The sequence below is a fragment of the Abrus precatorius genome, unplaced genomic scaffold (assembly GCF_003935025.1).
Source record: "Abrus precatorius isolate BTA unplaced genomic scaffold, Abrus_2018 Scaffold4, whole genome shotgun sequence".
Lineage (NCBI taxonomy): Eukaryota > Viridiplantae > Streptophyta > Magnoliopsida > Fabales > Fabaceae > Abrus > Abrus precatorius.
Genome location: NW_020874384.1, coordinates 3,200,872 through 3,223,462, shown reverse-complemented (window position 1 = coordinate 3,223,462; position 22,591 = coordinate 3,200,872). Strand labels below are relative to the sequence as shown.

The following is a 22,591-nucleotide window of genomic DNA, read 5'->3' as shown; positions in this document are numbered from 1 at the left end:
TATCATGCGACACAGTGCAAGTTACTGCCACAACATTCCTCCTTTGTTTTACTATTGAATGCTTGTGAACTACACAAAAATGCAATTACATTAGTTGCAGCATGCCAATCAAGAATTATTTTATCTTTTCCTTATTGTACGAGATATCTCATGTGCCTAGACACAGAAAGACCTCAGTCCGTTTCTAACCAAGATTTTTCCATGATGAAAATTAAAAGCTCTAAAATCATAATTCTTCGCTAATCGAAGAGGCTAGCACAATTAAGCTGAAAAAAATGTAATAAATTAAGATTTCAGATTTTAGTCACTGCAAATACAATGCGTTAATAGCAATAGAACCGGCTGCTTTGGTCCTTCATCAAGCCTAACTAAACTCAGTTCAAGATTTGCAATTTTCTCCAGCTCCAATTACATGCAGATTCTTTCACGTGTGCAAGCACTCTTTGATACAAACGTGCTTAAACTGAGTTTTCCCCTGCCAATAAAATGTCCACTACCTTGAGCGCTGGTATTGATGCATGCAAAACCTCAAGCTAGTTCAGGCCAAGCACATGGTCAAACCTCGACAAAAATATATCGTGTTTATGACCTACTGTTTCTCGCTTTCCATGATGAACCGCGCCGTGACAATTTGGGTACTTGTTCCTCACTCTGCAGTTCCACGAGGATATTAGGGAAACAGAGCAAGAGAAAACAGTAGTTTATGCACAACAAAATAAAGCCACAACCTTTACCTTTTTTACCGGTCTTGGTTTTAATTGTTTTCTCAGGAGTTCTTTTCTCAGAATAAGTTTACGAACTTGTTTCTTCTTTTCTTCTGCCTTCAATTTGGAGATACTAGGCCTGTATATAATCAGAGTTCGACCAATCTGACCAACAGCCACAGATCCTGTTGCTTCTTCCAACTGCTTCACCACATCATCTAACACACCCGGACAGCTGCGATGTATTTTAATCTGTAGATACCATTCATACTGCAAGTTAGTGAGCGCTAAGAATTATCATCCGCAATCTACACCAGCCCACTTAAGTGAATACTCTAGCTAAAAGACACCCGGAGTATCTATGGACCAATTTAGTACAACACTGCGAAGTTTATGAAAAACCATTCAAATAATATTCAGAGCCTAAAGGAAAGCTGTTCAAAATTACCAAAGGTGTAATAAACAACTTATAGCAAGAACAACACAACAACTACTACCATCACCTGGCCCAAAAGTCCAACCGTCCAAAACAGCAACTTAAAAGCACGTAAAGTGGCAGTTAAACACGAGAAAACTACATTTAGAAGCAGCGTACGAAATTAAACAAGCAATCCAAGAGAAATAAACTGTATGAATTGGAACAATAGCAAACTATGAAAACAATAGCCAAAAAAGGGTTACAACTCGCAAGAAAAAACTGGGAAACGATTTCCTTTGTGCATGTATTAGCATAATTTATCAAACACAATAAATTCAGGGAATTGATTGATACCTTGAGAAGCTCGTTGGCTTCTAGGGTTTCGATGAAAGAGGTGGCAAGATTGGAGGTAACGCCAGATTTTCCCACCAACTGGGTCTTGAGCTTTTTCCCCAAACTGTGAGCATAAGATGCAAGCTCTTTCCTTTCTTTCACAGTGAGACTCGGCAGCTTTAAGTTGAGTCTCTCCTCCCTCTTCCTCTCCAACGGCGACGAAGATGAACCCAATTGGGTATCTTCAAAATCACCTCTTTCCGTTTCCAATTCCTCGTCTTCAGTCTCTGTTTCTTCCACATCTTGAGAAACAGACAGGGAAGAAGAGGAGGTAGAGAAGAGAGAGGGAACGAGGGTTTTTCTGAGTGGTGGAAGATTGATGTGTTGAAGGCGCGTGGATAGGGCATTGGGAGAGGAAACAAGGAGGGGTTTGAGAAAAGAAATGAAAGAAGATGGTGATGTTGACAGTGGTTGTGAACGAAGAAGATGCATTAAGTGATAGGATGCTGCCGCTACTGCCGCCATTTCTGTTTGGATTAACTCTCGGGCGTAGTGTCTATTATTAGATAATTTAGATTGGGCATAGCACAAAGATCACAAGTTGTTGTTAATTAAAACTCTCAAGGACCAGGAATGGTGAGGGTGTTTGGTCTAGTGGTATGATTCTCGCTTCGGGTGCGAGAGGTCGCGAGTTCGATTCTCGCAACACCCCCTAACACCTAGTCCTTAATTCTAACAATTTTTCACCTTGAGTCCTATCATCTAATAATCACTGTAAATGTTTATTGGAGTGTTATTTAATGCACTTAGTTACTTTATGTTTAATTTAGGAGTTTATAAGAAAATTATTTAATAGTACAAAAAACCTTATTCGTGGACGTTGGCAAAATTTTTTGTCAATTTCTCAAATTATAGTTTAACTTTAACTTAATATTTAACCAATTAAATCAATAAGCATAAATTTGGGCTTTTTTTTTTTGTCCTTTTAGGGTTAATTTTTAAAAAAATTATTAAAATAGAGTTTCATGTAAATATATTCCTAGTCTATGATTGGGAGTGACATGGCAAGAGAATCGTCCAGACCAGGGACGACATCAAAAAGTAAAATTGTCTAACTAACAGCCGATACACGTATTGTACCAAATACACAGAAAAAAAATTAAAAAAATTAAAAATGAATCGACGGGGTAAAGAATGAAGCTACGTGTATAAATCGTAGAGAGTCATCTATGTTAGAGCCAACTTCAGTGTCGATGGGGTCAGGGACGATTTAAGAGAGTTGTTTGCATTAGGGACGACACTCCGTTCATTGGGCCACGTGGCAGCAAAGTTTGACCATTTGGGTGCAGACTTCTTCCCTTTCCCCTTTATCTTCTCCGTTTCGCGATTTGCATTTTGGTTGCAGAGAGGTTTGTATTGCAGGAAAAAAATACAGCATTTGAATAGTATTTTGTTGGCTTGTTGTATTAAGATTTTCGAACCGAAAATTATTAAAAGGTAATGAGATAAATATTTTGAATATATTTAACTTTTTAAATATGAAATTACATGTATGTAATATTGAGATTGTGGTGCAAGTAATCAAAGCTGCGGAGGTGCACAAATTAATTTTAATTTTTAAATATTTGATAAAATAATTAATTTATTTTGTAACAAATAAAATTTTAGATAAATTGTATTAGAAATTATATAATAGATATAATTTAATTTATAATTAGTTGTTTAAAAATGTAATCAATAAAAATTATAGTAATCCATAATATGTATTAATTATTTAAAAAAATTATATTGTAATAATTTGACAAATTAAGAGGAAAGAATAATATATATAAATATATAGTTTAAAAAAAATAAAAAACATGATAATGAAAAATTATGTATAGAATGCAGTAAAAATATTAAATAATTAATGTAGAAGAGATAATAAATTTTCATATTTTGATAGTAGATTGATATATAAAAATATGAGTGAAATAAAAAATATTAAATATAGTAAATACAATATTTTTATTAAAAGAACATATACAATTATATTATAGAATAGATAAAATATGAAAAGAAAATAATTATAAATATAATTTAAATATTATATTCATAAAAAAGTTAGCAATAAAATAAAATAATTATGTCATCAAATTTATTTAAAACATTACATATTTAAAAAAATTATGATTTAAGAAACAAAATAATTATTGAATAAATATAATAAATTAAAAAATAATGATATTATAAAAATTAACATAACATAAGTAAAAGTTTTACTTTAAGTAAGAATATAGTAATTAATTTGCTAAAAAATAAGTAATTATTATCTTTTACAAATGTTATATAATTTATCTTATTTAGCTGAAAGGATTTTATAAATAAAACATTTTTGAATGTTATTTTTTTGCCAACCTTTAACATAAGAATTTTTAGAAGATAAAATAAATATTTTTTTTTACATATATATCCATTGTAATTATTAAACTTTAAATAGGAGTAAACTTTAACTATTGTGAGGGAACACTTTAATGAAATTAAAAGAATAATGATTTTATGATTTAATATGAAGAATTACAGAAAAAAAATGTAGCTGTTATAAAATTATGTATTTGTTTATTTTTTGTAATTGTAAAATTTGATATACGAAGTGAAGTTAGTGCATGAAAGTACACTTTGTTTATAATTTAAAGTAAAAAAAATTATATATAATATTTAATTAAGTGCATGTAATAATATTTATTGCTACATAATATAATTGTAAAATAATATATATTAGTTGTTAAATTGTTAATAAAAATAAATACTATAATAAGTAAATGAAATAATTTTTAACGTTAATTAAAAAATAGGTACAATTTGTTAGAGTTAAATAATTGTAATAAAATTGATGTACTAATAATGAATAATAAAATGATAAAATGAATAGAATTTGGTATTTATTAATTTGAACGTACATAATTTAAGTTTAAGTTGATAAATTTAATTTCAGATGACATCATCTTCATCGCAGAGTAAGGTTTTAAATCCTGATTCGAAGGATGGTTCATTATTGAGATATCAGTTTGTTCATGTATCGAAGCATATTTGGGATGGACGTGACCACCCAATTCTGAAGGTGAGAAGGAGTCATTTCATACTGGCTGGCATGGAAGGGGTTTCAATGGAAATACTTCCTCATCTTACCTTAGCTGGATTTGCTGGAGTAGCTCAGTTGGCATGCTTTCCTATTGACCGACATTTTATTACAGCCTTGGTAGAAAGATGGAAGCCAGAGACTCATACATTTCAGATGCCTCCTGGAGAGTGTACTGTAACTCTTCAGGACATTGTTATTCAAATATGGCTTCGTATAGATGGAAAGGCCGTCATTGCAGCTGTAGGAGGTAATAAGGCACAAATTGTGGAGTATTTGCTTGGTATTAGGCCACCTAATGATGCATTTATGGGGAGCCGTTTGAAGTTGAGTTGGTTCGACTAACATTTTACACATGTTGCAATACATAATCATAGTGAACTTCATCTTACTCGCTTTGCTAGAACTTATATTCTGAGGTTAATAGGTGGCTTCATGTTGGTTGATCATTCCTCTAGTAGGGTCCCGGTTAGGTACCTTCCATTGCTTGAGGATTTTACTATCACAGGAGAGTACAGTTGGGGAGCTGCAACATTGGCATTTCTGTATCGAGAGTTATGCATGTCGACCAATATTGAGCATTCTGGTATTGGAGGATTAACCTCACTACTTATGATGTGGGCATGGGATAGGTTTCCATTTTTACAGCCTAATAATCCTGTCCACACACGACTAGATAAGGTTTCTCCTTCCACAATGGCAAACGAAATCGGAAGCACACAATTGTTTCCATCTTGAGTCATAGCAATTATCAAAGTTTGTCGGTACTTACCGTACAAAAATGTTTCATCTACCTGTATTATAGGCTTACAAAAGTTGAAAGCTTCATGGCATTGTTTGAACGACCAATACAACAGATAAAAAACTCGAAATCTATTATCCACGGTACGTCCTTCAACATAATCATTTGTTTCAATTTGGTATACAGATCCAGGAGCATGTAATTGCATGTACTCTAGCCACCTTGGTAATGCAGCATAAGATTCGTTCCAATCACCAAATGCAGTAACTATTACTTTTTGTTTTGCTTTCCATGCCTTCTTGTACGAAATTGAATATCCAAATTGATCACTAATTCTCTCTTGAATTAACGAAATAGGCACTGATGGTTCTTCTTTCATCATACATGTATCTCATATAATGAGGGAGTTTTAACATTTGTTGGCATGTAATAGGATGAAATTTAGTATATTTTTTCTATTTTAAAAAAATTAATATAAGATTAGACATACCAAGAATGCATGAGCAAATAAATTTGGAATCCAACTTTTGGTGGTATTGAGATATTGTAGCATGTACGCACTTATGGGCACCACCCCACTTTATAATTTTTCACTTGTCTGCATTTTTTGGCAAAGATGCTTGAACTCTCTAGGAACATCCACTATTGTGATTGACACACTTCACCACATATGTTGTTGCTTTTGACTCGACCACCAAAAAAGTTTGATGTTTCCTCATGGCATAATGTTTTATAGCCATTCTTACATTTTCTTTAGTGTCAAATAGTTGTCCTACATATAATGCATCTCCTTCTTTCCATGATTGTGCGTCATTCATACCAAGAAAATCTAATTCTTGATCAGGGTGTTCCCAATTAATATGACTGTAATGTGGGGTTATATTCCAAAAGGGCAATGTAGTTTCTGTATTACAACAATTCATTCGTAAAATTTATATCATGAATAACAATTTATACATTACTACAAATATAAGTTCTAAAAAAATCATACCTCCATGTTGTTGTTGCAGTAAACTAACTCTTACAATACTCTCCATAATGATCATTGAATCACAATTATCATCTGTCTCAGTATCAGAAAAATTATTTAATGAAATATCTTCTTCATCTTCATATTCATTATCTTTATCTGTAGATCATACATTGTAAACTTATATTATTAATAGTATTTGCAGTATCAATTTTGAAAATTTAAAATCATCAACTTCATATTACCTTCTCTTGTTGCATAATGATCATAATCATCATCACTTCCATGATTGAGTGAGAGTGGTAAATTCATTTCTAACGGACGTGCCACAGCAGAAGATGTTTCACCGACCGCAATATCCACATATATCTCAACTACATTCCTATAATGTGGTTGTTGATACGTACTTATCATGCAATCTATGTCTTTATCGTCACATACATCCAAAGTTGTATGGTATCGATCATTTGTCCCAACTAAAATTCGTGAAATTAATCTAGAAATTACGTGACAACTAGACAATTTCAATTTTGTGTGAATCTTCCTTTTAAACATCTTAAGTGTGATGACACGTTCTATCTTAATAATCTTTTTCTCTCCTTCAAAAATTATACCCTCATTTCCTTCATATATTCTACCATTTGAATATAATATAACAACAATTTCATTCATCCTGCATTACAAATAAGCTAAATTTATAATATAATATAATTATATTTAAAAATTTATTTGTAATTACAAATATTTAAATTTTTGTTAACACTTAAAAAAATTATATTACAACATTAACACTTTAAATATTATCCAAATATAAAAATAAATATTATTATTCGAAATATAAATTCTTAATAGCCAATAAACAAAATTATATATTTATAATGCTTAAAAAAATCTAACCTTATTATTGCTCTTCTTGCAACTTCTTCTCCAGCCTATCTAGTTAATGTCTTTTCCAGCAGCCTATTCGTTCTTCACCTACACGATTACAATGTGAAAGTTCCATATTTATACACATTTGAAGTTGGGTAAAAGAATGTATCAAAATTTTTAATCCACTGGTCACATTAAAAGCGGGTATCGTGGGCTGGCATTGGAGTCGTCTCTGTTATAGACACTACTAAAATCGTAAAAAAATAGACGCCACAACTTTATTAAGTGACACGTGTCAACATCTCATGAATATCGTCTAATAATGGGACGACACTGTCATGAGTGTCGGCTACCGGTGGGACGACACTCTCATGATTTGCCACGTCATCATATGTGTCGTCCCTGTTATGAACGACTCTCTTGCCACGTCACTCACCCACCCTAAACCGGAAATATGTTTACATGAAACCCTATTTTAGTATTTTGTTTTAAAATTAACCCTTAAAGAACAAAAAAAAACTCATAAATTTGTACAGTTTATATCTTGTCTTTTTGTGTTAAATAGCAGCCCTCATAATTAAATAAAAATATAAAACATGTATATAGGTTTCTACGTCCACTTTCGAAGAATCCTTTAAAGCTTATTCAACTTTTTATTGAAGTAGTATAAATTTACGTTTACCAAAATCGGAAACAGTAACAACTCGTTATATCTTACAACTGATTCTAGTATCCTTCCTTTTATTTTTATAAGAGAATTAAGAAAAGTAATGCTTAAAGCAAAGTGTAGAAGATGATTAGGAACTATTGATATAATTTTGGGTAAATAAATAATTAAAATTTAATATTTTTTCAGTAAAATTTTTCAGTGATAAGAGGTTGTAGTGTGAATAATGAACAGTGAATAATGAAGGGCAAATTAATAAATATTTCTATCAACATCTTGTTCATCTCTTTTCTCCCAACCTCTATGTCGCTCTGAAGCCCCAACAAAGAAACACTCATTGCCATGCCCACATCCCATTGCGACTCGACTCAGATTCACCGAAATGACATCGTTTCAATTGCATATTCTCCAATGGTAAACGAAACGTCACTGAAAGAAACTTGGTTAAGGCACCTTCCATTACAATCGGAGCAAGACTTGCATTGGAGCCCTTTCGATGTCGAGAACCATGTAGAAGGGTTTTGCAGGTTAACCCACTCTGACCCAGGAAAAGTACTCACCGTTGCCTTGGCCGGTGCCAGAGGAAACCGGTGTGGAGAGGTCTTTGTATTGGAGCTTCATTTGAGTCAAGTAATAATTAGATTTGTTATTATTGTCGAAAGCAAGATGAAGTTTTGTGATGAACGGATTGGCTAAGGTTAAGTCACGAGCAAGTCAAGCATGACAAGAGACTTTTAATTTTAGTACTTTTCATTGAAGATAGTCTCTCTTGAGTGTAACTATGGAGAAAATGAAGGAAGAGGATTGGGGTTAAGTTGGGTTTCTTCTTAATTGGAAGGTTCTTGAAGATTTGGGTTAGAGGAGAGGAGTGAAACATTTTTATTAACATTTCCTTTGATAAATTTATCATATATAATAGACATGAGAGTAACATTTCTATCAGTGTATCATTTGATAAATTCAACCCATATCACCAATTATTTCTGCTGCATTACCATTCAATTAAATGAATTTTCAATCACTTGCAAGTTTTCAACTAAAAGACAAAAAGATGTTAGAATCCCCCAAATCTTCAAACGTGACAAACCAACGTAAGATGCGGCTGTATAATCTCTTCTTAGCTGTCTATTATTTTTAATAAAAGCTTCACTTTATGACCGACATACCATATTTTGGAAACTAAAAATTTAAAGCGCATCCCTTCTCTGCTTAAAAGGAAGAACAGCTTAATTTCCACCATAAATACCGTTGCGTGTTGCTATAGTTGCAAATAAAATAAATATTCACGTACCAACAGAAATTCCCAGTAACAAGATCGTTCCATCCCCACGCGCCCTAGTCTAGAGATTAACACAAACATAGAAGGGTCCTCCCTCCCATGTCCAAGAATTAAGGACAAACAAGCTCCCCTTTTCAAACGGCCATGGTTCAGAGATTGAATCCGACCAATTTTGCACCATTTTAGTCCAGCTTCGAAACAACAAAACACCCTTTTGACTGACAACTATTTCCGAATGCTTCAAAAGGGCAAAAATCTTTTGACCCAACATGCACAATCTTTAAAAGAACACAAGGATTCAGCATATATAGCAGCCACCCAGAAATTGTGACCATTGACTTGGGAGCATATGCAACGTCTTCAGGCGCTGACCAAGGCTCCACGTACGATGTCAAATATCACAAACTAGTATCAAGGATTTGATATTTTGCAAGGACAAATAGGAACATAACTTGAAATAGAAATAAAAACGACACAGCATATTATGTAAAGTTATTCCCAGAACTTAAAAACCGAGTTAAGCTTTCGTAACGTACAAGCCACAAGCCTACACTTCCAAATATCAGTATCAGAAAACACAAAGAGAGTAATATATAGACTGAACTGAACCATCCCCAAAGGGGACTTGGATTGAGGCTTGAGAGTTGAGCCTGTGTCCACAAGAAGGGTGGACCCCACCACACAATCTGGATCATGGGATCAAGTGGCCAGGCTCCACCCAACCTATTAGTGGAATGGTATAACACAAAGTACGTAACCGAGTTCACAACTTGACAACAACAATGGTAACTCTTCAAAAGTACACAGAGAGTCACCATATCATGAAATGGTAGAAAACCCTATCACTACTGCTACCACTAGGACAGAAGACCAATGTAATATCAAAGATGATAACAAATACAAAGGAATGAAACTCTAATTGACTAAGGATAAGCTTTGTCGTGACTCATGACACACCCTCTTGCATGTCTCTTCCATTTCAAACTTCTGGGCACTTGATAAGCTTCCCCATAGTCCTTTGCTTTCCCTTGATAACCCCATCCCGAGGTGGGCTAAAGCACACAGGCAGAACATCCTCGGATTCACAGGGAAAGCTCATAGTTTCAAAGTGCCTTTCTAGTTTCTCCTTCCCCTATATATCATGTTAAAATTGAACACAAGAAAATCAGCCACTATAGTTCTATCAAACAAGAACCACAGCCATAATAATACAGATTTTGTAACCGAAGCTTAATTTCAATAAAAAAGTATTTATTATATTAGAAGCTCAAAAAGTATAATAAATATTTTCTTCATTATCAGTTGCTTAACCAGTGCTACAAAGAATGAATAATAATAATAGTAGTAGTAGAAGTAGTGATGATTAGGTCTATCTTATCTCTAGGAGATCGAGACCATACCTGGAGACGTGCGGCAACCACTTCACGTATCTTGTGGGACTGGAACAAGCTCCATTTCATATTGGAGGCTGTCAAAAGAAACTTCCAAGCTGCCTTGGGCTTAGTGAAGTTTACAAAAGCGTAGCCTTTGTTCAACCCGCTTCTGCAAACGATCATTATAATCAACAATGAAAACCAAAAAAAAAAAAAGTAAAAAAAAAACACTAAACATGAGGAATTAGTAGGGTACTTGAAATCTATAGGTAAATAAACGAAATCAAAAGCTAAAATATTGTGCTCCTCTCCATTCACTTTGACAGCTTCTTTCTCTCTTCTATTCACCACCATGCAATGGTCGTCCAAGAACTCTACCAGCATATCTCGCCTGCAAATAAGGAAAAAAAAGTTTAAAATATTGTTGTGCAACTAACTAGTAACAGATAAATATGTGATTGTAACCAAAAATAGAACAAGTTGACAAAAAAGAGTAATTAATATGCCCAAGTCTCAATATTTTCAAGCAGTCACAACTTTAAATTCCAACCCCATTTCCCAAAAGAGAAAAAAAAAAAAAACCACTAAACGAGGGACTGTGAAAACGAAGGGGCATTAGAAGCTATGACACATACGTGTATTTGCTAGGGATGTTTTTTATCATAACAGTGGTTTCATCTCCATCGACTCGCACAGGCACCACAGGACAGCAACGTTTCTTCCTGGGAAAAGCCCTGAAGTATTGTTCATGTGGGTGCCTCATAACATGTCTGTTCCTTAAATGACCACTGCTTTTCTTTACTTGACCAGCCTCTTCGACCTTTCTTCTCCTACTAGCGTAAGCCTTCAGCTTAAACCCATCTGAACGGTGACTATCCATTCTTCCACAAGTTATAAACGCCTTAAACACTTGCTTCTGTACAAGCCCTTTTGAACCACATGCTTCAGCATCAGCCACAATTTCCTCCTCATGTTGGTGCACTGCATGGGCATCAAGAGGGTTAGGTTCATCTGTTGTGCTATGAAAACGAGTTGGTTCAGCGTCGGGTGTTTCCTGTTGGGGGGTAACGGTGGCATCGTGAAAGTGAATGAAAGAAGGTAAAGGAAATGATAAGGAGGGATAATAGAAAGGGTGAAGTTCTCGGGAGGGAAGTGAAGAGACCATGAAGTAATAGTGTTGAGGGGTGAATATGGAAGTGGGAAAGTTAGGAGAGGAAAGTGATTGCACTTGCACTAGCTGCAGCTTGTTTTGTTGGGTGGGACAGAATTCAGGAGCTTCTGGGTTGAGATTCACCATTGTTGGAGATGGAAGAGTGCGTGTGGTGAAAGAGAGAGAAGAATGAACCAAGTTTACTTGTGCACTGATCGGTGGTGATGATTATATCACTTTCCCAATGAGAGACGCGGAATATCAATCACATTACTGCTCCTCTCTTTTTTTTATTACTGCTTCCTATATAATTTTTATTTGTTTTATGCTTATTATCATCGTCATAATAAGCATAATTAATAACAATTTTAAAATGTTAATGAAAAATAAATAAATTTTTATGTCATTAAATTTTTGAAATGTATTTTTATCATCATTTCTAATTTTTTTATAATATATTAAACAACTTTATATTTTAATATGAAAATTAATTATTAAGAATCACGAGTAGATAATTGATTAGTAGCCTTATTTCTTTATTATTTTCATTTTTACTTAATTGTATTTTTATTTTTAATATTTCTATTTTATGTACAATTTTAAATTTATTCATTTTAATCGTTTAAAGTAAATTGTTTTATTTATTAATTATTTAAACTTTTTATTATATATTAATTTTTGTAATATATAAAATATAACATATTAATTATTTATATATTATAAAAAATGTATAAATTTTATGTAAAATTAAAAAATAACTTTTATTATATTACAAATTTTATTGAATACTTTATATTTTGAAATATATCTTTAACTTTTAAAATTGAATTTAAGCACTTAAAAATATATTTTTTTATTAAAATGCATTACATATTTTGTAACTTTAATGTAATAAATGTTATTATTTAATAAATTTTTATCATTTTTAAGTGTTTAATTTTAACTCTAGAAATTAATCTCAACAAAATCATAATTGAAATTTTAAAAAATAATAAAATTGAATAAATATATATAAAATTAAGGAAATCATGGTCACATGCTGAATATAGTATGAACAACCAAAAATTTTAAACTTATAATATTTTAATGTATTTTTGTATACAAACTTTTGGAACTTTTGCTTGTCAATTTTTCATGAATACTAGTAGTATATTGGGAAATTTTTAAATTACATATATTATTTCATATTATAAAACAGTTTTTCTGATTAATATATTGACGCAATAAAAAAATCCCAATATCTAAGGAATTGCCTAATATATTTCAAATTTTTTAAAATATATTTAATAATTAAGGATTAAAAATTGGAATTAAGAAACATAGAAAATGTGCTGAGAGTAGAGAGTAGAGAGCAGTGGGTAGGGAACTATTGGATCCATATCTAAATTGACAAGAAGGGAAAGAAAGTTGAATTATTCAATCGGCGGTAATGATTACGTAAATAGATGCCAGCATTTAATGCATGGATTTGATGAGGAGTCACCTTTCTAGATCCCAATTTTCAATCTTTTTACTATTTTTTATTGCATAAAACTTTATACTATTAAATAGTATATATTATATTTTAATATTTTGTGTATCATTATTTTTCCCTCTTTTTTTTTTCTAAGAATATAATTGAGAAAATAACTATCAATTTAGATTAAATTTTAAAACAATATATAAATAAAAAATAATTTTTAGAAAGTAATTAATATGAAGAAACAAAAGTAATATATTATTTACATAAAAATTGTATAAAATAATAAAATATTTTAAAAATAATTATTATTCTTAATAGAAGGATTTTTTTAATGTCACTGATTAAAAAATTAGAACTTTACAAATCTATGAATTAATGATACTGATTAAATAAATAGAGATTATTTTTATTAAAAAATATGATAAAATATATGATGAATTATGAATATATATATATATATATATATAACATAAAATTTTAAAAAAAATTTAAAAAATTAACTAATTTTTTAAAGATTTTAATTGGAAGATAGACAACAGGGTCGTAGTATTTATTTTAAAAAAATATTATTTTTATTTTCATTTAAAGAAATAAAATAATAATAATAATTTGAGTGATATAACAAGGAGAGATAAAAAAAAATGTAAATTTTAAAATTTGTTACGAGAATATTATGATTCTTTTATCTTATGTTACACTTAATGAATCTATGTTATTTCCTTATACTTTTTTTTTTTTGTCTTTTACAAACGAATTTGTTCTCTTGTAATTCTTCGTACAATAAGATAGAAGTTTCAATTAGAATACCGTCATACGGTTATGTTGTACAACAACTTCATATTAATTTTCAACTTAGTATCATAAAATTAAATTCACTTAATTTTTATTAAGACTTTTTTATATATAGAAAAATTAAAATATATTGTTTTCAAAAAAATTACAAAAAAAATAAGAATTTAAACAAAAATAACCAAAATCATCACTGACATTTTTTTATACTTTTAGAAATTTTAATTATTTTAAAAAATTATAAGTAAAATTTTATTATTTTTTAAAATTTGTCATCAATGAATTTTGACTTTTTACCGTTTTTAATAATTTTAAAAAAAATCACCATCCGCAATTTTTTATACTTTATAACTTTTTATCTTTACATCTATAAATCTCTGCACCGGCACCCTTACAATCATATTTTAATAAATTTTTAAAAATATTATATTTTAATATTTATTATATTTAAAATAATTAAGGTTTATTTAATGATTATAACAACAAAAGTTCAACATTTTTCTGCATATTAAATTGCATACTTCCTTTCTTTTCCTAATGAAATTAAATCTTTGTAATTATTTTAAACACTTATGTTAATATTGCTCTCTTCAAAATTATAAATTTAATGAAGATTTTATAATATTAATTAAAATTTAGTATACAAATATTAAAATGTGTTCATAATACTGAATATTATATTTTAAATATTTAATTACTGTTCTAAAAATTATATTTAACTTTTAATAATATTACTGTTTGAATATTAAAATTAAATAGTATGAATATTAAATTCATAACTGTCTGAATATTAAATATTAAAATATCGTCATACTATATATATTATAATATAAATTAAATATCAAATAATATGAATACTTTAAAAGTCAATCCAAAACATGTTTTTCTTTATTTTAATATTTAATTACTGCTCTTAAAATTTGTTTGCTATATACTAAAAAAGTTAAACTATTTTTGAAGTAATAAACATGTTTTGGATTGAGAAAGGTGAAATTTGAGATGATATTAAAATTAAGTATTTAGTTCCAATTTAATTAATTTTAAAACGATATTAAAATAAAATAAATTCAGACTTATATTTCATTGTTAATTTTTTTTATTTAAAATATAAAAACATTTTTTTATTTTTTATTTTAATTTTTTCCTCTCACATTGAAATAAATTATTATCTTTCATTTAGTAAATTAAATAAAAAAATGAGACGATAAAAAATTTTAAATTAAAAATTAAAAATTTTATTTTTAAAACAATTATTTGTAATTAAAATGCTATCATTATTATTTATTTCAAGATTAATTTAGAATCAAATTTATTAAATAGAGTATTTATAAAGTATATTTTCTATTCATAGCTATTTTAAAATGTGACATGTAACGCCCTTAAATATCTACTTGTGTTTTACTTTATTTTGGGGAATAATAAATCAATTAAATTCAGTTCTATTGGAATGAAAAAATAATAGTGCAAATAATTTTTGAAACAAAAAATTAAAAAAACACATGAATTATAATGGTTCAGATTGAATCCTAGATCTACTCTTCAAGGTATTATTCTAACCTTATTCACAATAATATAATGTAACAATGTGAGAAAAGGGGAGAACAAAATATTCGAAAACTACATGATTTTTATCCATGATAAAAGACTAGTAAAAGAGGGATGAGTAATTACTTACACCTATGATTAGCGTTAACTAGACAATGACATAAAAAAAGTGTAGTAACATAACTCTGAAGCTAAAGATCAAGGGGTGGTAATAAAGAGATACAAATTAAAAAATGGAGTACGGGGCTAGAAGATAACACACATCAATGAGCGAGAATCGTGAGCACAAAAGAATAAAAAATTCTACCTAACCTAAAATGAATCCATAGCAATGTAAGACACTTTAGAGAATAATTTTAATAACCCCCAATATTAACTTAGATAGAGTAATGAAGAACTTCATTAAAGGAAACCTACAATGGGTTAGGGATGAAATGAAGTGAAATGGCAAAATTTAACAAGATGGAGTACATGTATCTAATCTTGATGAAAAGTGCATTGTGAGAAACATGCTTGTTATTTTATGATAGAGCATAGCATCTATAGAACGTGCTGGTTAGAGTAGTTTGGTGATTAAATTGGGAGAATTAATAATAGGAAAATATAAACATGCATCATAATCAAAAAGAAAAATAAAAATTTGGTCAATACTACAATTGGCACAGTTATGGGATGCTAGTGTTCAGGTTCTAGGAAAACCTTGAGGGTGGCAAAGGAGGAGATGATTCAATAGTGGAGAGTAGCGCAATGTGGTTAGGTCACATTGCTAACAAACTCTTGCAAATTCTAATGTAGACACCAATTACTGAAATCATGGTAGGTCATTGTATTAATAAACTACTTTTGAATTGAAAATGTGTTGAGATATGATTTATATTAGAGAATAGGAACGCCTTTGACATGAAACTGATGTGATTGATCAGATGATTTTGCAATCCTCATGCATTGCACTCATATGGTTAAACAAAAATAAACTCCATAGGTGAATTATATCATGCATCATTGACATTTGTCTTTTATGATTATATGATTGGACCAGCGATGTGGATAATTGATGTTGTAATGTGTGGACTCAATTGTTCATGGATATTATGAGATTGTTAGTGGGTGACTCTTTTATTTAGTACACAACTTGATTGATTTTATTGATTGCACAGACTCACTCTTTATCTATTTGGTACACTTGTTTGTACTTATATGTTTATTTGTTGTATGTGTAGATGGGACACAAACTAATCAAGATGTGGGTTCTTTTGACTGAGAAAGATCTCTGAGTTTAAGATTGGACTGTCCAATAGAGCATTTACCAACGAATGACTATGATGACCTTTAGTATTGTCACTGAGAGAGGCTAAGAGCCCTGACATGCTGTTGATGTACCTATGGAGATCATTTTTTTCTATATGTAACACCTTAATTTTTTTTGGTAACAGTAGTATTGTCACTGAGAGAGGCTAGGAGCCCTGACATCCTTTTAGCTTAAGTGGAAATTTTTAGCTCAAGTAAGAATAGATAAGACTTTCTCATTTGTATTTTTGCTTAAACAAAAATGTTGTCGCTTAAGCAAAAATGGTCAATCGAAATAAGTAGCTATAGGAAAGATTTTCAATCAAGCGAAAAATCTTTCACTCAAGTGAAAATATCAACATAAAAAGTAGCAAATTTTGTTTAGTTTTCTCACTCAAGCAAAAATCCTAAAAAAAAGGGATACTTAAGTGATTCTTGCATTATAAAAACATATATTTCAAAGTAAGTAATCATTCTCATCCCTCTCTCTGTTTCTCACTCCCTCCTCCAACTAGAAAACCTCATTAATCTCTAAACCTCTTTTGAATTTGAGCTTAAATATCAATTCCCTTTTATTCCATTAAGTTATTGAAGTTTAATCTTCTAATCTCTCTCTTACTTCATCATTTTCTTTCTTCTAAAAGTTACTTTATTTTTACAATGCTTAGGGAAATCTTAGTCTTTAAACAATATATTTCATAAAAAGTGTTGCACCTTTCTTTTGAATCTCAAGGAGAACTTGGTTTTAAGGACATTATCTCTTATCTCTTTGTTGTGAGAGACCTATTTTCAAGTAAGAGGAGTTGATCCCAAACTCTAACTTTATTTATATGTTTTTGGCTTAAAAACTCAATTTTTTCTTGTTTTGGATAGTAGAGCCCTAATATTTTCTTAAAAGTATAGTGTTAAAAATAGATATTTAGGCATGAAAACTTGTGATTTGTTTTCGAAACTACCTAAATAAGATTTTATGTAAAAGTTATGAATAAAACCATATTTAAGAAGTTTTTACATTTATCTATTGATTATTATGTATGTATGATTAATGTTGTGAATTATTGTTTTGAACAATATGTGTAATGGGAAAATAGCAAAACTTTAGGATATATAATTTTTATTAAGACTAAGAAAATGTGATCTCTAGCAATGTATATGTGGTATGTGATTTAGTTTTGTGTATTTTTTACTGTACGATTGGGTTGAGTCTAAAGGTGTTCGACCTTTGATGTATTGTATTGATTTGTATAATGTGATATTTTGAATTGTTGAGAAAGTGTGAAATTGATTACATATGAAAGAAAATTATGAAAAGAGAATTGATGTGTATGGCTGTGGATGTGGATTTGAAGTTGCTTATGTTACCAAAATGGAGAGAGAATTGTTGAGAAAATGTGTCTTAGATAATATATTAAGATAATGGTTTTTGTATTATTTGAGTATTTCATAAAATAAGGATTCAGTAAGATGTGTAACGCCCCGAATTTTGGTAATATTAATTATTATTATTATAAATATGCATATATATTCATATGTGTGTTGATTTTTTTTATAATGAAGTTTATGTGTATTAAGTACACGGATGTGTGTATTTATGTGTATGCATGACTGGATAGGGCTGAGATGGGCTAAGTGCCTAAGTACAGGGCGTGATACTGGGCTGAGAGGGCCCTGGGAGGAAGGATCAGAACTGTTGCCTTTTCGCGGTAGCGACAGAGCGACAATTTAGGGTGTATTTTTAAGTGCAGTCTTGCTGTAGTGAGAGGGTCTCGCTGTAGCAAAATTCTGCAGAAATCAGGGTGCAGTTTCATCTAATATTTTCATTGCAGCGTGAGAGCATGTCACTGCAGCGAGAAAATATCTCGTTGTAGCGAGAGTGTCGTGACAAGAAAAGGATTTAAAGGGGGTTTAGGGTTTGAGAAGTTATTTTTCAAAAATCCCTTCGAATCCCACGACCCAGAACCCTTTTCCACCGATTAAATTGCTTTCAAAGTCGTTCGGGAGCTTGATTGAAGGTTGAATTCGTGTGAAGAACGCTTGAAGGTGAGTTTTAATGGTTAGGATTTCGTTTCTCATCCCTTTTTCTCTGTTTCTCGGTTTCTTGGAGTTCTCATGGAGTTTTTCCATGTGTTTTAGGCTGAAATTTGTGTAGGGAGAACGTTTGTGGTCGAATCTCAGTGTGGGATGTCAATCTAAAGTAAGGGAGGACTCTACCTTATCTCAATGCATTGTAATTCTTGTGTGTTTTGATGATTAATGCAATGTGGCTGATATAGAAGATAGAAATTGTGTGTTTGATGGAAATTGATATGCAGTGTGATGTGTGATAGAATAATTGGACCCCGTAAGGGTGATTGTGTGTGATGGAATGCCATTGATTGGTGAATTAATGATATTGTGAACAAATGTGAGCTATGTGCCGTGTAATGTGATATGAATGTGAGCCTAGTGTCGTGTATTTGAGTGCCATGTGCGCTGTGTGCCATGTATAAGCATGACTATTGCATGCGTGAATGGGGGTATTAGCGCCGTTGTAATGTGCTGTAAATGGTTCAGCGATACACTGTGGATGTGGGAGATGAGGACGGTAGATATACCTTGGGAAAGAGGGAGTAATGGTGACACCGACTACGGAACGGGTGCACCACGGACCACACACTCTCTTCCTGACTAGACCTCTGACTACTATCTTTGCTGAGCGACTCGTGACTGTCCACGTGGTATCTATGAGGCAGGGGTAACCAGCAACCATTCATGGTGTAAATCTGTGATCACAGTGCTGCAGTGAATATAGCTGACGTGTATATGCATGGATTTATGAATTATACTTATGGATGTGGAATGCTACTTGTGAATGTAATTGTTTAATGTATTGGAAAAGTATTAGAGGTGAGACTCTATGTTGACTGTGTATTTTTGGGTAGTGTAGAGTACTCACCCTTACATTCATTTTTCAGGTAATCAAGACGATCAGCACTGGACTCAATGAAGGGACGGATCGACTGCTATTGGACTTAGATTTTATTTTGAAATTGTTGTAATTGACTTAGTCCTATAGCAGTTATTTAATATTAATTTGTAATCCTTCACTTATTTTGAAATTTTTTATGAAAATTGGTTATCCGATTTGCAAAATTATTATTTAATTGAAATTAAATTTAAGGTGTTACAAGATGGATAATACTTACCCTTATGTTTTGATTTTTCAAGAATTGAAATGAAGAAATAAAAGAAGATTGATCTATTTTAGGATTATATTCTCAGTAGCGTTGTAAGGAAAATTTTGCTCTCTTAGGACTTAAGTTATGTTGAAATTGTAATAATTATGATTAAGTCGTAATTAGAAACTGATATTGGTATGTAAATAATTTGATGTCGATTTTAAAGCTTATAATGTTTGATAAAGTTTATTGTAAATAATAATTTGAAGTATATTTTATTATACTACATTGCATGTATTAAAAAATAAATATTTACTTACATTTTGAGTACGAATACATTGTGAAATATATTTGTGCTATTCCATAGTCACGTCTTGAACTATTTTAATAAATTTCTAATTTTTTTGTAACTCTCTATAAAATTTTTCTCATTTTTTTTTATTTTATTTCTTCCCATCTTTGATATTGTTCTTCTGTAAGCTCCTTTCTCCTTTTCTTTTTTCATATTTTCCTCTCTCATCCGCGCATACAGCATGATTCAATTCCTATTTATAGGCATAGTTCCAACTCCATCCACAAAAAATAACATTTCAATACATTACTATGCTGGTAAAAATCGTCACATGATTTTTAGTTGCAAGACAATGTATTATTGTGCTGGTAAAATCGCCACCCATTATTTTTTAGTTGTACGACAGAGCAACAAAGCTCGAGGAAGAAAAAGCTAGTAAAACTCACTATCGGCGATTTTACTGCAGCCTAATGTTAGATACAACACCTTCTTGTGCTTTAATGCGAATCTCAGGTAGAAATAAATAACAGAAGCTGAGAGATTAACTTGCAGGGACGCGCTCTAGAATTGCAAAAACTTTGTCTCTATAATAGCCTCAATTCAAAGAAAAGTGTAAGTTACATAATTACATTGCTTAGGTCTGCATGCTCACCTAATCTTCTTAGAAACATACCTTATGAAGAAGAGAAGAGAGGAGCCTGGGACATGATATGGTAAAAATCGTCGATAGCAATTTTTCAAAAATCACACTTTCGTAATTATAGAGAAAAGTCCATATTCTGGTAATTATGTAACAAAATGTCATATTAAAATTAAATTCCCAAATATTGAATGGCGTTGCTCATTTATTGTTTGTATGATTATGTATATGAGGTCTAGAGTAACTTGTGTAACACATGTGATAAAAACTAACATTCTCCAAATTTTAAACTAATTCTTTTAAATTTATACATTATGCATGTTAACTTTTTCATTTAAAAAATACATTATAACTTTATGTAGCATTATAAGATATAAGTAAGAAATAATACTTAATTTTTTATTTTTTTAAATGAGTATCATTTCAATCGGTATTAATACTATGTATCAAATATTTGAAAAAAATAACTAAATTTATAAATTTAAATAAAAAATAGAAACTATTATAAAATAAATCCTTCATCAATACCTATATTAATATCAAATATTTATTTTTTAAATTTAATTAATTGTTCTTAACATTTTAACATTATAAAATTAAAATAAGCATTAATATTGCTTAACGAGATAATACTCATTTTAAAAAAATAAGTATCATGCTACTTATAAAGACTTTTTTACAGAAATTTTATTAAAAAAATAAAAAATTACAGAAATAGACTCAACAAGGATTTATTTACCGAAATGAATCTAATTACTATAGCACAAAAATATCAATTCAGAATCTAATAAGTTTTTCTTTATATATATATATTTATATAATAAAATAAATAGTATTAATTAAAATATATTTATATATTTATATTTTGTTAAAATAAATATTTATAATATGTTATTCTAATAAATATTTATAAATATTTTATTAATTATATATAATAAAATAAGTTATTATTTGATTTATGTTTATATTTTTATATTATTTGAAAATGAATAAAAATAAAAATAATATTAATTTTAAATGTTTATTAAAATTTATTTTACATATTTAAGATAATAAATAATATTTTGGTTTTTCTTATTATATTATTAATATAATTTTGATTGTTTAAAATGATGTTAATATTATATTCTGAAATTATATTTTTGATTATTTAATATTATATTTTTTTAAAAGTTACAATAATAATTTATTTAATTTTAAATTTATATAAAATAAAAATTATAATAATTTTTTTTAATTTTATATATTTAAAAATTAAATAAAATTGTTAAATAATAACTAGTTTATGTATTTATTTTGAGATATTAATATTTATTAAAATTTAAACATAATTATTTATTTAAAAAACATATTATTAGTATTAATAAATACAATTAAATAATATTATGTTGATATATTATATATATAATTGTATATTTAATATAAATTACAAATAATAAAAATTTAAAAGTTGTAATGACATTCATAAAATTAAAAATGACATTAAGAAAATTTTAAAATAATAATAATAACATAAATCAATGGCAAGAACTACAAGCTTAAGCGATGTTTGGACACGTCTTCCTTGTGTGATCAGGGATATGACAATAAGAATAATTTTTTGTCTGCCTTTGTTGTTCTCTAATGTCCATCTTTGTTCTTATCCTACTGGATTTGGGTCGACCCTTTGAAGTTTTTTCATTTCTGAATTTGGACACAAAGTTGGGTCTATGTAAGTTGGCCAATAGTCTTCGTGTCTGAGTTCTCCAAATATACCTTTGTATACCTTAGAAACTTATTGTAAGGTATACACAG

The 22,591-nt window shown here is 29.9% G+C and overlaps 4 protein-coding genes and 1 non-coding gene across 6 annotated transcripts; 2 read left to right on the top strand and 3 right to left on the bottom strand.

Moving 5' to 3' along the window:
• Positions 1–24: 24 nt before the first annotated feature.
• On the bottom strand, positions 25–2,029 carry LOC113864713. 2 transcript variants are annotated; one of them, XM_027498751.1, is made up of 3 exons: positions 1,477–2,029; positions 735–956; positions 25–651 (listed from the first exon to the last, which is right to left on the bottom strand). In XM_027498751.1, the coding sequence occupies exons 1-3, from the start codon at positions 1,978–1,980 to the stop codon at positions 583–585; spliced, it is 795 nt and encodes a 264-aa protein (XP_027354552.1). In that variant the 5' UTR covers positions 1,981–2,029; the 3' UTR covers positions 25–582. The 2 variants fall into 2 exon arrangements, with proteins under 2 accessions (XP_027354552.1, XP_027354551.1); XM_027498750.1 differs by having other exon boundaries at positions 384–651; positions 729–956.
• Positions 2,030–2,095: 66 nt separating this feature from the next.
• TRNAP-CGG lies at positions 2,096–2,167 on the top strand. Its single transcript has one exon. It is a non-coding gene; the product is annotated as a tRNA-Pro (tRNA).
• Positions 2,168–4,429: 2,262 nt separating this feature from the next.
• On the top strand, positions 4,430–4,918 carry LOC113865212 (serine/threonine-protein phosphatase 7 long form homolog). Its single transcript, XM_027499618.1, has one exon. The coding sequence runs from the start codon at positions 4,430–4,432 to the stop codon at positions 4,916–4,918; it is 489 nt and encodes a 162-aa protein (XP_027355419.1).
• Positions 4,919–5,019: 101 nt separating this feature from the next.
• LOC113865210 lies at positions 5,020–5,694 on the bottom strand. The gene has a single exon (XM_027499616.1). It carries the CDS (start codon positions 5,692–5,694, stop codon positions 5,020–5,022), a length of 675 nt encoding a protein of 224 aa, XP_027355417.1.
• A 4,386-nt stretch (positions 5,695–10,080) lies between these two features.
• LOC113865207 lies at positions 10,081–11,771 on the bottom strand. Its single transcript, XM_027499613.1, has 4 exons — positions 11,110–11,771; positions 10,731–10,865; positions 10,502–10,643; positions 10,081–10,233 (listed from the first exon to the last, which is right to left on the bottom strand). The coding sequence occupies exons 1-4, from the start codon at positions 11,769–11,771 to the stop codon at positions 10,081–10,083; spliced, it is 1,092 nt and encodes a 363-aa protein (XP_027355414.1).
• Positions 11,772–22,591: the final 10,820 nt, after the last annotated feature.